At 38.2% G+C, this 16,110-nt stretch overlaps 1 protein-coding gene and 1 pseudogene across 1 annotated transcript; both read left to right on the top strand.

Moving 5' to 3' along the window:
• Positions 1-393: 393 nt before the first annotated feature.
• LOC103420614 (very-long-chain aldehyde decarbonylase CER1-like) lies at positions 394-10,905 on the top strand (annotated as a pseudogene).
• Positions 10,906-14,465: 3,560 nt separating this feature from the next.
• On the top strand, positions 14,466-15,569 carry LOC139197661 (uncharacterized). The gene is made up of 3 exons (XM_070825605.1): positions 14,466-14,648; positions 14,725-14,941; positions 15,277-15,569. Exons 1-3 carry the CDS (start codon positions 14,466-14,468, stop codon positions 15,567-15,569), a joined length of 693 nt encoding a protein of 230 aa, XP_070681706.1.
• The last annotated feature ends 541 nt before the right edge of the window (positions 15,570-16,110 follow it).

Raw genomic sequence — 16,110 nt, 5'->3', positions numbered from 1 at the left:
ATGGCATAGAGCCCAGGTTTAAATGTTATAAACCCATAACTTTGCTAATTGTATAAACTTTATTAGCCCTATCTTTATTTTGAATTCTTTATGAGAATTGAGAAATAGGTAGATTTTTGTCTACAATATAAGAATTACATGGGCCTTTTTGAAAAAGGGCGGTGCTATCTACAAATTCATTTTACTTTCCACAAACTCGTGTTAATTATTTTTGGCCTTTTGGTTGAATGAATTGGCACATTAACAAGGGGTGTGTGGATGATAAAAAAGATGTGAATGACACTTTTTGTAAAATAATAATAAATTTTTTTTATCAGGAAGTCCACTGAGCGCTTCCTATATACACACACCCCTCGGAAAGCTAGCTACACTGCAAATTACACAAAGAACGATATGGCTTCTATACCTGGAATTCTTACCGAGTGGCCATGGAAACCTCTTGGAAACTTGAAGGTTTCTCACCTAATTACTTCTGTATTTTCTTTTGTGCGTTCCTATAAATATTATATATGAAATGTCTAACTGCATGCTAGCATACTATGCACATGCATGTTTACACCTTACTGCATGCATATATATACTCGCAATGTTTTTGTGTCAAGCTACATGCTAATTTTTAGAGTAACCATACATTGTTAGGGTTCGGTTATCGAAGATTCTAGATCATCAGCATCATCGTACTATATTTCTACTTGGATTATATTTTGCTGCACTAATTACTTCTACTGTGATTTACGCTGGGTTTGCAGTACCTGATCTTGGCTCCTTGGGTCATTCACAGCACATTGTTGTTTATTGTGAATGATGGAAAATATAGAGATTCAACTTACTTGCTCATGTTTCCACTTATGCTTTGGAGGATGATCCACAACCAGATATGGATCACTCGTTCTCGATATCGAACCACCAAAGGCAATGGTCGAATTGTTGACAAGGGTCTTGAATTTGATCAGGTTGACAGAGAAAAAAATTGGTCAGTGCTTTTCAATCTACGTATATTGTATTTTAAATATTTTTGTTTTCAGAGTGCTAAATTGTGGTCCATAAATCAGATATTTTTTCTCATCTAAACCTGTGTCTTAGATAAATTTTCTTTCGAACTTTTGGTTAAGCATATAGAACACTCGTCATTGTATATTGCTTTTGATCGCAGAGGGTTAAAGAAACTGATTCCTATTAAATGGACATGATCTAAATTGGTGTTTTCAAGTGTTACATTGTCGTCCATAAATCAGATATTTTTCTCATTCAAAGTGTTCATTAAAATTTTCTTCCAAGCCAATTCTCGGTGCGTTCTTGTCCTTTTTTTTTTTGGAGTTTTAATGAAACACTCCTGGTACTGTTCATTTTTAATAAAAAACCACATTTTAACCATTTTTTTAGTACTTCTTTGTACCATACTTAGGGCCTCCGTATTTAGATCTCGTATAAATACTCGGGGGACTCAAATGTAATTATGTCATAAATGGAGGGGCAAATATGTAATAAGTGAGGAGCCCTTATTCTATAAAAGAGCCTCCTCACCCTCACAAACGAAAGACCTCACATATTCAGAGCAAAGCTCTCAAGCTCTCTCACCCTCAAAGAAGCTCTCATCCTCTCACAAACAGAGAAATACAATATCAGTGTGGACGTAACCCAAACATTGGGGTGAACCACGATACATCTTGTGTTCTTTACTTTCTTGCAGATTCACGGTCGGATTTACGTTGTCCCAAGACCTCCGGTTTTGTGCATCAACATTTGGCGCCGTCTGTGGGAATCAACACAAAAAGCTATGTCGGTTCTCTCTCAATTTTTTACCTCCGCCGTGAATCTGCAAAACCCACACAGAGACACAGACACAGACACAGACACATAGCTCTCTCTCTCTCTCTCTCTCCACGCTCACCAATCCACTCCAAATTCCAAATTCCAGAGCCATAATCAAGATATGTCTCATAAATGGAGGTCTCCTTACAAGGCAAATGTTTACAAAACGGCTGTGCCACAAACTCCAACATTAGTCCAAGTTCCTTCTAACCAATACCAGTAGCAATATGTGGGGTTCCCTCGAATGCGTCACCATCCTTCTCAGTCCATTGCCAAACTGCAAAACCTCGCAGGCCCATGTCCCGCCTTTTAAACATTCTCTCATAGGGTTTCGACTTTTTGCACTAGTCGCTCAAAGTACCAAATTACCAATCGACAAACCAACCATGGTGCTACCGAAGCAGCTGCTCGCTGCCATCGAATTAGCCCTGCTGGGCCCATCGCCGCTGAGCTCGTCTCAGAGAATGGAGCTTGTGCATGCCATTTGCAGTTCTCTATTCTCCGTCCACAACCCCGATCGCGCCGCCTTCAGCCACTACGACAACACTCTCCAGCTTATCTACTCCAGCAGCCAAGTCAGGTTCATGTTTATACCCGCCGGCAAGATCGAAGCGGGTCAGACCCAGTTCATGGCCTCCACTTTCGCCGCCCAGTTATTCCCGGTCTTCGATCACAATCGAGCTTCCGAGATGGTCCAGAACTCACTGGGCCCCACTTTCGGAGATGGGTTGAGCGGGTTGAGCTGCACCGACGCCGGACCCGTCGGTTCCACGATGCAGATTGAGTCGCGGTTGGAGAAGGGGGGTTGGATTCGGGTCGTGCACTTTCTTACCCACCATGTGGAGACAAAATCTAGGTGTGAAGTGTACATTGCTGTGAGTGATGGATCTGCGTTGGCTTTTCACTGTTAGTTGTTGCTTTTCTTTTATTTACTTGGTGATTATAAATTCATAAAGTTGAAGCCCTTAGCTAGAAGTCTTGTTGGCAGTGAGCCTTGAAAAGAGGGAAGGTCTTGCCGACAGAAAAATCAGAGAAGGAGCGAGGAGATAAAAAAAAAAAAAAAGCAAAAGATACCTGGCAAAGCACCATGTAAAGGGAGAGATTTTGCATTTACGAGACTTTGCTCTGCGAGAGCATATGGGAAACAAAAACAAAAGCAACAAAGGTGCAGAGGAAAGGCAAAAGCAATCAAGTGAGCTGCGGGAAACAAAAGCAAAAGCAAGGAATAAACACCCACACTGCAAAAGCAAGGAATAAATACCCCACCAGAATGATGAAATTTACTTTATTTATTTTTGAATGATGTAATTTATTTTTCTTATCTTTCGGAGACATCTGTATAACCCCATCAGAGGGTAATAAAAAAAAAAAAAAAAAAAGAAAACGGCAAGCCCAAAATAATAGGCTGGAATGTTATGTGCAGGGCGAAGGCTTATATGCCCAAAAGAGCCAGGCCCTCTATTATCACCAACTAGATGATAAAAAATACGTCCAATACTACAAAAAATTATTTGGCAGCCTGCCGCTATTATCACCATACAGGTGATCAAAAGTACGTCTAGTACTCCAAATTTATTCGGCACCCTGCCGCTATTATCACCAACCAGGTGATCAAAAGTACGCCCAGTAGTCCAAAATTATTCGGCAGCCTGCCACTATTATCACCCACTAGATGATCAAAAGTACGCCCAGTACTCCAAAATTATTCGGCATCCTGCCGTTATTATCACCAACTAGGTGATCAAAAGTACGCCCAGTACTCCAAAATTATTTGGCAGCCTGCCACTATTATCACCCACTAGGTGATCAAAAGTACGTCCAGTACTCCAAAATTATTTGGCAGCCTGCCACTATTATCACCCACTAGGTGATCAAAAGTACGTCCAGTACTCCAAAATTATACATGAGCATCACTCATGTCAATCATACATAAATATACATGAGCATCACTCATGTCAATCATACATAAACATTCATGACCATCATTCATGTCAACATTCATGAGCATCACTCATGTCAACATCCATGAGCATCACTCATGTTAATCAACATAAATATTCATGAGCATTACTTATGTCAATCAGCTTCGAAAGCTTCATTTACAGAGTTCCAACTTTGAGAGCTCTAGCTTCAAAAGCTTCATTTACAAAAGCTCCAGCTTCAAAGCTTCACTTGCAAAGCTTCACCTACAAAGTTTTAGTGTAGGGTATACAAATACCACCTTCAAACAACCACTACTTCGGCCCATACATGGATTCAATTTGAAGTCTCCAGCCAATAGACTCTATTGACTGAAGACTTGGGGGATTACATTATGTACCATATATTGGGCCTCATGAAAAATACTTGGGGGACTTAGCCTATAATTTATGTACTGAGGAGCGAGCCCTTATTCTATAAAAGGGACTCCCTCACTTTCATTAGAGAGCACCCATTATTCATGTACTGAGGAGCGAGCCCTTATTTTATAAAAGGGACTCCCTCACCTTCATTAGAGAGCATCGCCGCTAGTTGAGCAACCGCCTCGCCACGAGCATCACTCCTAACCCATTATTCATGTACTGAGGAGCAAGCCCTTATTTTATAAAAGGGACTCCCTCACCTTCATTAGAAAGCATCGCTGCCAGCTGAGCAACTGCCTCGCCGCAAGCATCACTCATAACCCATCACTCATAACCCATCACTTATGTATTGAAAAGTGAGCTCTTATTCTATAAAAGGGACTCCCTCACTTTCAATGCCACAAGCCGAGCCAACCAAGGCAACATAAGCCACAAGCCGAGCAGCCTCGCAACATGTGCTACTTCTAGTTGAGCATCATTTCAGATTGAGCACTGCCTCATATCTAGTATCAGTCCTATATGACATCTAGTTACTTCGGCCCACACATGGGCTGAGTTTCAAGTCTCCAGCCAAAAGACTCTCTTGACTGAAGACTTGGGGGACTACTGTTTATACCATACTTAGGGCCTCCGTATTTAGACCTCGTATAAATACTCGGGGGACTCAAATGTAATTATGTAATAAATGGAGTGGCAAATATGTAATAAGTGAGGAGCCCTTATTCTATAAAAGGGCCTCCTCACCCTCACAAACGAAAGGCCTCTCATATTCAGAGCAAAGCTCTCAAGCTCTCTCACCCTCAAAGAAGCTCTCATCCTCTCACAAACATAGAAATACAATATCAGTGTGGACGGAGCCCAAACATTGGGGTGAACCACGATACATCTTGTGTTCTTTACTTTCTTGCAGATTCACGGTCGGATTTACATTGTCCCAAGACCTCCGGTTTTGTGTATCAACAATACTATTCACTACACATTTATTTGCCATTTTTAATTAAAACTGAAGGTTTTTTGGACTTAGTTTTTTTTTTTTTTTCTATTGCAAAATTTTTTAAATTTAATAATATGTTAACTGAAGTTTCAAAGTTTAATTTTAATTTGGTGCATTTTCTAATTCATCTATCTAACCTTTTGAGATCCTTTCATTTCTTGTCTGATGCCTTGGAATTTGAAAGTCCCTCCCCCAAACATATAATTTCCATATCACTATTAATAAGGACCTCGGATGTTATGTAATAAAAAAAAAATTGTACTTCACACCCCCCCCCCCACCCCCCCCCCCAAAAAAAAAAAACCCCGGCCAACAAACACATGTAAATGAAAAAAAATATGACCAAATAGGGGGTGAAAAATGAATTACTCAAAAAAAAAAAAAATGGTAGGATTAGAAGGAAGAAGTTTCATTCATGTCTAATCCCCTTAAAATTGAAAAATAATTTTACTGTACTTCCATCCAGCACCTAACCCTATTTGTTTACAGGGATGACCAAATATTGTTCAATGGAGGTTTATCATACCCCGTTAACAGGATGTTTTCAGGTGCTCAAGATATGCCACTTTGGAGAACAGATGGGGTTATTTTTACAATTCTGCTTCATGCTGGTCCAGTGGAGTACTTCTACTATTGGTTTCACAGAGCACTTCACCATCATTACCTCTACTCTCGCTACCATTCTCATCACCATTCCTCAATCGTTACCGAGCCTATTACTTGTAAGACTGGCACTATATTTTGTTATCTTTGTTTTTTGTTAATTTTGAGCTGCTATTATTGACTTAATCTTTGCTGTATCTATGTATCTATGTAATCATATTTTTGCAGCCGTGATTCACCCATTTGCGGAGCACGTAGTATATTCCATGATATTCTCAATGCCAATTCTAGCAACTGTCTTCATGGGAACAGTTTCTGTCACATCCATTGCTGGTTTTATTACTTACATCGACTTCATGAATAACATGGGACACTGTAATTTTGAGCTCATTCCGAACAGCCTCTTTTTTCGCTTTCCTCCTCTCAAGTATCTCATGTACACCCCTACGTAAGACTCTCTCTTCTCTTTATCCATATATACATATATAGATACATATATATATATATATATATGTATCTATATCTGTATATATGTATATACATAGCCTTTTATTCAAAGGGATCTCCATTTTTACAAAAAAAAAAAAAATAGGGACTAGTTGTGAGACCCATTATACATCAAACTTCAACAAATCCGAACATCTATTTTTTAAGTCTTCATTCATAGGTTATCCTTGCAAAAAATCAATTCAATCAGAAACCATATACTTATTTGATTGTCATGATGAAATTTCAAAGTTTCTTAGAACATAGTGTTGGTCAATTTCTTTAAACTCAATTAGATGTCTCAAACATTTTCAATTTGGCTACTATTTTGTAAGGATGATCTATGAATGCAACTTAAGAAATAGACGGGTTTGGATCATTGAAATTCGATGTGAAGTGAGCTCTATAACAAGTCCCCATTTTTACCCAAAAATTGGGGATTCCTTCATATAAAGGCCCTACATAGATACACACACACACACACACACACACACACACATATATATATATTATACACACATATATTTATGTTTGTATTAGATAATTAACTATCCATATTCATAGGTAGTATATACTGTATATGTAGTGAAGTATACCAATTCAAAAGCTCTTTCATCCTAATTAATATTGTGCATTAAAAATGAGCTTACTTGCTTGTTGTTTAGGATAACTGAATGAGATAACTTTTCTGAGTCTAATTTCTTCTACCCTAAAAGAAAGAGTCCAATTTCTTCAAATAAATAATACAATTAAAGAAAAAAGGCAAACTTCTTTCGTTCGATTTTTATGAAGGTGAAAGCTAGCTATCATTGGTGATTGTGATACTATGTCAAGGTATATTCAACCCAAAAGCTTAGGCTGTTTGGTGATAAGACCCAAAAAGTATATATAAATGTATAAAACACGTGTGTAGCTTAACAATGCAAACAACTAGTACCAATCAACAGTTAATTTGAAGATTTACTTGATTCCAACTCTTAATCTATGTTGCGCTGATTAATTCTAACTCTTAATCGAACAAAAAATTATTGAATTTATTCTCTTAAGTGACTTGATAGAAACTTAAGACCTTTATAATATACGAATTATATAATTAATGTAGTTATAAATTGCGTACATGTTCCACTCTTTGCATCACACACAATTCCGAACCAATTACTCTCTCTTCATGCCAATCTACGACTACATATATGGTACTATGGACAAATCTACTGATGCCCTCTATGAATCTTCACTGAAAAGAGGAAAGGAATTGCCAGATGTCGTGCATCTAACTCATCGAACGACACCTGAGTCCACAAATCAACATGGTATATGTGGCTGATGTCGCCTGTGACATTTCTGTCCATGATTCTAACTCGAATATATGGCCGTCCGTTTGTGGTTGAGCGGCAGTTCTTTAACAAGCTCACATTACAAACTTGGGTTATACCCAGTTACACTACGCAGGTGAGAACCATTTTCTTTTCTCTACTAAAAGCATACTTCTTTATTGGTATGATTGAGCTTTGTTTATACATGTTACTGCAGTACTACCTGCAATTGCAAAATGGATCTATAAATAGCTTGATTGAGGAAGCCATAGTTGAAGCTGAGAAAAGGGGTGTCAAAGTTATAAGTCTCGGCCTCTTGAATCAGGTCATTCTCTACCTACCAATATCTGACTATGTTATGGTCATGGTCTCATCGAGTTTGTATCGGAATTGCACTTTATAGTCTTAAAATTTTAGTCTTTATGATCCCAACGATGTCCACTCTGTTACATATTTTGCGAAGGACAATACTTGCACCCTGTGGGGGTGCACCACTTTGTCCACTTGCGATTAACATATTTTCACAATAAAATTTTTAGAAATTGAACATTTTATTTTCTTAGTCATCATTTTAAGATTATCATTACAAAGAATTAGTCAAATTAGATATCGTTTAATTATTTATATATCAAATAAATGGACATGGACACTATAAATATGTTACTACATACCATCGTCTAATTATTTGACATGTATTGATGACTAACCAATTTTTGAATTGATTGATTTCTTATACAGATGATCTTGAAATAATGATTTAAAAATAAACGATTTTGAGTTTAAAATTTGTACAATAAAAATACTTTATTCGCAAAAAATGAATAAAGTCCCAATGAAAGGAACTCTTTAATTTTATATACTAGGCTTCTTTTTATATTTATTAACAGTATACCAAGTGAAGGTATGCACAAAAAGATGAATGAGGATCCTTTCCGGATCCTCTTTGTAAGGATCCTGGGGATCCTCAAATCATGTCCGTTTATCGTACATCGTGCAGTAAAAAATTATTTTAGATACTTTTATTTTAAATTAAATATGAATAGTACCTGACGAGAATTAATCGTACGATATACCATAAATGGACACGATTTAAGAATTCTCACAAAGAGGATCCGAAGAGGATCCTCCTGGCAAAAAGATGATTCTAGTATACCTGGTGAAAAGAAAAGTTAACTTTTTTTTCTCCGGAAAAAAAAAAAAGTTCCAACCTAGTACCTAACTAAAACTTTCTGTAATCTTATATTAAAAAAATCTCAGAAAAGAACACCAAAAATTGCTCTCTCTTAATTATACATTGTTACAAATGATAAAAACAATGAGAAGAAGTGCACTGGTACAAATTCTACCTAATTAGCTACTAGTTATTCAATGGTTTTACATACTAAACACCTCTTGTGTATGATTAATCTCTCACTATTTTCTGATTGCAAACTCTTGCAAGCAGGGTGAGGAGCTGAACGGATATGGTGGTCTCTATGTTCGCAGGCATCCTCATCTCAAACTCAAGGTGGTGGATGGAAGTAGCTTAGCAGTTGCTGTAATCCTAAACAGCATTCCAAGAGGGACAACCCAAGTTGTTCTTAGAGGCAACCTCACAAAGGTTGCTTATGCCATTGCCTTTGCTTTGAGCCAGAAGGGTATCCAGGTAAATATACATGTGTGTGTATATATGTGTTATATTTTTCATATGTATCAAATACATACATCATGGCTATAGCTCACCCTTAAGAATAGAAAAACCTCTGTAGTAGAACTGTCATACAATGCCACTTCATCGTGTTAGACAGTGGCGGTTTTGGGCATGTGCCATAGGTGTCCCTGCACAGGGCCCCAATTCTAAAGGCCCCCTGATATCATCTACATATGTACCAACTTAGTTTGTGGCTAAAAAAGAAAAGAAGAAAAAAAAAACTTCATGTTTGGAAAATTTTCTACATAATTGCATGTGAATAAGAGAAATATGACCTCCATATGCATAAGAGAAATCACATTTATATTTTTAGTTTGATTCTGCCTGCTTTGCTTTAGATTTTGTTTTTCATTATTTTTGTTGACTTGAATTATATCTCTAGTAATAATACTCCATTTAGATCATTTATTAAAACAACTATAGACATATACAAGGCTCGTTTACTATCTTCCGCATAGAGCCCTAAAATCTCTAGTTGACCATGGTGTTAGATGTAATACAACTTGTTAGAAGGTATTTTTGATACAACAATATATTCACACTAAGGGATGAAGAGAATAAATACTTTTGTTTGTTAAGTAATGCTACATACACCGATGTTATTGTTAGAATTTACATCGGCTCTCTTACACAATGCAGGAATTCATGAGAGTATAAAACTATGTATAGAACCCATACAAGATTCATACAATGTGAAAGTTGGTGTAGGAATTGAGATAAGACTTGGTGTGTGTGGCATTGATTTTTTTAGACATGGAACTTCTACCTAAATTGCACATATTTCAGGTAACTACTTTACACCAAGCTAAGTATTTGAAGCTCACCAAATCGTTAAATGCCACTGAAAGTTGTTTGGTTCTTGGAGAAAGTTGTGGACCCAAGGTATCAATTATCATCTGTAAATATTTATACTTCACCCCTTATGTAGAATAGCCTCTATATTTTACGTCGAGTTGTTATTGACATTTTAAAAACGTCTTTATAAAGTCTACTTTAGTGAAACAATTAACAAGTAGATGATGCAAGACGACTATATTTTAGAGGACTATTATATATTGGTATATATGCTAACTGAAACGTTTCAGATTTGGTTAGTGGGAGATGGATTTACTGATAAAGAACAGATGAATGCACCAAAAGGAACATTATTTGTTCCCTTCTCCCAACTGCCACCAAAAAAATTGCGAAAAGACTGCTTCTACCACTACACTCCAGCAATGAAGATTCCCACATCTATGGAGAATGTTCACTCTTGTGAGGCAAGCAATTAACTGATAACTAAAAATGATAGGCTTTATTTTTTATTTTTTATTTTTATTTTTATTTTTACTTTCTTTGTCCCATTTTTTCTATTCAATAGACATTAAGATTGACATATATTTTCATTAATGTTGTGATCACAGAATTGGTTGCCACGAAGGGTGATGAGTTCATGGCGTATAGCAGGCATAGTGCATGCCTTGGAAGATTGCCACTAGCATGATTGTGGTTATCCCATGTCCAGCAATGACAAAATTTGGCTAGCAAGCCTTCGACATGGGTTTCAACCTCTACTAGTCAATGTTGGAGAATAAAAAAATCCAAAAACATTATATAAAGGTTTTCTTGTCCTCGTGGATTTATGTTTGTTTGGCCAGTTTGGTATTGTTGTGCTTTAAATCAAGACTGCTTCTACGATGCTATAAACATAATCAGCTGTAAAATAAAATAATTGGTTGTTTAATAAACTTTGTTTGTGTGAACATAAAAAAAAATATTAGTGTTAAGTAAAATTTTATGTAGAAGTTTGTGGTTGTGTATAATGATAAAAAAGTACATAATGTAGCTCATCAACAATTGATTGATAGCCGAGCCATTTCCTTTTATGCTACCAATTTCTTTTATGCTACGCTACTTAGCCGGGCATAACCAATAAAATAAAGAAAAGCAACAAATCTATTCATCGAGTATAAAGGAGAGAGAGGGATTCCTAAAATAGTAAAACTAAAACAAATGGCGCAATATGTGACTCGCCCAAGACAATATTTTAGGATGTGCAGTATCTCGTTGGACAACTACACCAAACTGAAAAACCCTATTTTCTTAGGTAGCAGGAATTGGGGGTTTAGTTGCGAAGGATATTCACAAGAAATTTTTGGGGGTGATGGGAACACAAACCTTAGCAGCGTAGGTGGTGTTTCCTTCCAATCCAATAACGCCATCTACCCACTAAGGAAAAATAGTTTTATCTTTTATAGAATAATCAAAAAATGATTTTTTTGTTTTAAAAAAAAAGCCTCATTCTCGAGGCCCTTCCCCAACCTTTTAATCATATGCCTCTACAATTCCTCTCAGCCCTTGACAACCACCATCGTCGCCTGCGGTTCTTCTCCACCATGTTCTCATCCCCTTATCATCCCACCTTTCTCTTGGTGATCAAGAACTGGCGTCTTCAAATCATGATGATGAAGCAACATGATAGAAGAAGATGATGGTGCCAAATTGAGATTTTAGTTGTGTGATGAAGGCTGGAGCTTCCATGGGTGTTCATGGTGGTTGGCTTGACGTGGTTGTTGGGTGGAGGACAAACATTTTGGCACAGGTGCTGGTGACCCTTAAGTCAGAACATGCTTGTTAATTAAATATTAAGTTTTTAAATTTCTTTAACAATGGGTCAAACTGTTGGTGTAAATTCCAACTTAAATGCACAGATGTCAAGACCTTATTGGTGGAACTCCAAGTTAGCAAGAGTTCCCGGTATCTCAAAAAATTTCTTGATATTCACATCGCTGCATTGGAAGGTGGGGAGTGGGTATCCCATGGTGCAATGCTGCAACTGGTTGGGTTGGGTGGGGTGGCCCGTTGGGTAGTGAGTCATTAGGGAGGTGATGAGTGCAAAGAATGGGTGTTCGAGCTCGAAGTGTAGTGGTTGGGGTTGAGGGTGTATATTACTTGTAATTATCTATTTATATTATAGATTTTTTTATCTATTTATATTATAGATTTTTTTTTGTAACCTACCACTTTCATAATTAGTTGTATTTATTTATATCTTCAATATTTTCTCTTGAAATTTTTTGTAGTCTTCTTAAAATGGTTTGGGTGTGTTTGTTTGCCTTCACTGGTTTTCACTAGACTAGACTGGACTAAGTATTAGTCCAATCATGTGTTTGTTAAGCATTGAGACTAGTTTTAATGAGATTAGAAGGGACTCGCCCAAACTAAAGACTTCTTTAGCTAGTAGCGGACTGCTAATCCGCTTCGCCCCTTCCCATTTCGTCCCTCTTATCAATGACTGCAAACTTCCCCATTTCCCAGAAAACCCAGAAGAGTATGTCTGCAATTACCCTCAGCCACCCATCTCCCAAACTAGTAGCCACCTCCAAAGCTAACAGTTATCTCTCTCTTTTCTCTCTTTCTGAATCGATGGAATCCGACACATAACCCAAAAATAAAGCCCACCGACATCCAAGCACAAACACCAGAAGAGGAAGATGAAGAAATTAACCGTCCCAATCAGTCCAACTGTCCAAGCCGTCGTCCAATTTGTCCCGGAACACCTAGAAAAAAACCCACCTAAGTGGCCAATTTCTCATTTGGGTTCAACCCCACCAAGAACCCAGACCCCAATTCGACCAAAACCAAAATCTTTGAATTGATTTGTCGTGCCTTCTAGAATTTGTTAGAGAAAGATAGATGATTCTAGAAAAAAATGGTGAAATTGGGCGTGGGGGGGAGAGAGTGGCGGAGGAAAATAGGTTTTGTGAGAGATGATTCTAGAAATAAAAATAATTTGGCCATTAGAGAGAGGTAGATGATTTCATAAAATAATAAAATAAATAAAGTTATAATATATTATTAGATATACAATAAATAATATAATATTTCAGTTTATTAATTATTCTGTTTTTTTAGTCCGACACTGCACCAAACACTTCACTAAGTTAGTCCATCTTAGGCTAGTCTAAGCCAGTCCAACTTAGTCCTTGAACCTAGTCCAGTCTAAAATAGTCTGGTGCAACAAACGCACCCTTTAGGTTTTTGGACTTAGATCTAATTATTGCCTTTTTTTATTAAATCATGGTTTATTAGCAAGAAAGTAGAAGCAACTTGGATTTTGTGTGTGTGTGTGTTTTTTTTTTTTTTTTTTTTTGTCAAACGATATATTTTGTCAGACTAGATGTTAGATTAGCCACTAGGAGGGTTTGAATCCACACTGTCATGCAATGGCTTAACACTTTTTCACCACTGTGGTAAAGGACCACTTGCAACTTGAATTTTGCTTCTCAAAACCTGCTTATTTTTAAAATAAACCGATGAATTGTAGCCATTGTCTTGAAATGTAAAATAGACAACACTAGCAAAGACCACGACAAGGAGGCAACTTAGACAATAGATAGTAACTTTTGTACGGTGCCATTTTTGGTCTAGTAATCACACTGACATCATCTGATTCATCTCCCTCATTTTTATTGCTTCTTCCATTAAATGCTCATAAAAGACCTTGAGCCCCAACGACTTTATTTTATTTATTACTTGTTTTACCTTGTTGTGTTTGCCTAACAGAGCTTGTCTTGTCATGTCCGCCTAATGGAGCTTATCTTGTTGTGTCCGTCTAATGGAGCTTGCATCCACATTTGCTTGTTTCAAAATCATGACATGTATCGCCATTAGTTTGACGGATGGTGTTGGAATTTATTAGGTTTATTTAGGAAATTAATTAGTCGCGTACTCTGATATTCAACTATTCCACCTTAGATTATCCATATATAGTTTCCAAAATAGGCAACCTCCAAATTCACACACCTCCATAGTAGAGAGGTGAATGCACTCTCTGCTGGGGCATCTCCAAGAGGATTGCGAAACGAATGTTGAGGAAATTAGAATCCTGTTGGCTGCTATTGATACTTTGGAGGAGCGGGATGAATTATTCTAGCGGCAGCATTCCCGGATCAAATGGTTAAGGGAGAGGGATTCTAATTCGTGTTTTTTTCCATCAAACAACCATCCAGAGATGACAATTCAATTGAACTAAGAAACTCCAAGATGGGCAGGGGATTTGGAGGGAAGATACAATGGGTATTAATAAGGTGGTTCAAGACCACTTCACAGGCTTCTTCACGTTGAGGGGCCGAAGGGAGTGGGGTCGGGTTCTAGAGTGCATTCATCATTTTATCTTGGAGTAGATTACCTCCCACCTCAATCGACATATTACAATACAGGAAGTGAAGGATGCTGTGTATTAGATGGGCGGCTTGAGGGCACCTGGCCAAGATGGATTTCAAGGGATTTTTTACCATGAATTTTGGGATATTATTGTGGGTGATGTGATAGGGATGGTGGAGGACTTTGTGGGTGAGAGGCAGAATCCTCGAAAGTTGAACTCCACCCATATTGTGCTTATTCCGAAGACCGCAAACCCGACATCGGTGGGCTAATTTAGACCTATTAGCTTGTGTAACTACTCCTATAAAATTTTCTCTAAGCTATTGGCTAATAAAGCAGTGGCTGCCTGCAGTCATTTCCCCAGCCTATAACGCTTTTGTGGAGGGGCGCCAGATCCAAGATAACATTCTCGTGGCCTATGAAGCGTTCAATTTCCTTAAGCTTCGGAAGGTAAAAACAAAATTTGAGCTTGCTATGAAAATTAACGTGAAGAAAGCTTATGATAAGATTGAATGGGACTTCTTGGAGACCTTGATGGTCCGAATGGGTTTTAATAGTTAGTGGATTAACATGGTTATGGGTTGTGTTTCCACGGTGGAGTTTTCGGTCCTAATGAATGACCATCCTGGGAAACGTTTCAGGCCTTCCCACATACTCCAATAGGGAGACCATCTATCTTCTTACCTTCTGCTTATCATCAAGGACATCTTGTCGAGATTAATTCATGATGCGGTGGAAACTGGATTCCTTAAGGGCATTCAGCTGAGCATGCATGAGCCTACTCTTCCCCATTTTTGTTTGCAGATGACACTTATTTTCCTCCGGACCTCTCTGATTAATTGCCAAAACATTATTCAAATTCTGAATGCTTATTGCACAGCATCTGGTCAGGAGGTAAGTATGAGTTAGCTGGGATCCTGGGCATGCCTCAAGTTATGGACCTGGGGAATTACTTGGGCCTTCCAATGATGTGGGGAAGGTCGAAGATGGAGGCTTTAACCTTTGTGAAAGATAGGGTTATGGCAAAGATTCAAGGTTGGAAGCATGGGTTCCTATCCCAGGCCGGTAGAGAAATGCTCATAAAGGCTGTTATGCAGGCAATCCCTGCTTATCCGATGAATATTTTCTGCTTCCTCGACAACATTTGCAATGACATTGATGTTGTTGTTGCCAATTTCTGGTAGAGGCAGAAAGTGGGGGAGTGGAAAATTCATTGGGTGAGTAGGGAAACACTTGGGCTGTTGAAGAATGATGGGGCTATGAACTTCCATAACCTGAAGGACTTTAACCTTGCACTTCTAGCCAGGCAATGTTAGCGTCTTATTCACTCTTCGGACTCGTTTTGGGCCCAGGTTATCAAACAACGGTACTTTTTCGATTGTTCTTTCTTTGAGGCCAAGAAGGGGGCGAGAGCTTTGTAGGCGTGGGCTAGTCATTTGGCGGGAAGGGATATCATTGGTAAATGAGCTCATTGGTAGAATTTGAGTGGTGAACAAACGAGGATTTGGTCTGATTGATGGACCTTGTGGCGGTTGGGCACCCATCCTCATCCTCGGGGGTCACGATTATTATGCTAGTTTCCAGGTGTTGGAACCATGAGGCTATCGTGCAAAATGTGACGGTGGGGGATCATCAGGCTATCTTTGACACTCTTGGCGGGGCCGAGCGAGTTGACCTGTTGGTATGGCCTGCTGATAGACGGGGAAAGTATACCGTGAAGTCAGG

Source organism: Malus domestica, chromosome 07, assembly GCF_042453785.1.
Source record: "Malus domestica chromosome 07, GDT2T_hap1".
Lineage (NCBI taxonomy): Eukaryota > Viridiplantae > Streptophyta > Magnoliopsida > Rosales > Rosaceae > Malus > Malus domestica.
Note: the sequence above shows the minus strand (reverse complement) of the source record. Positions and strands in the feature narration are given on the sequence as shown.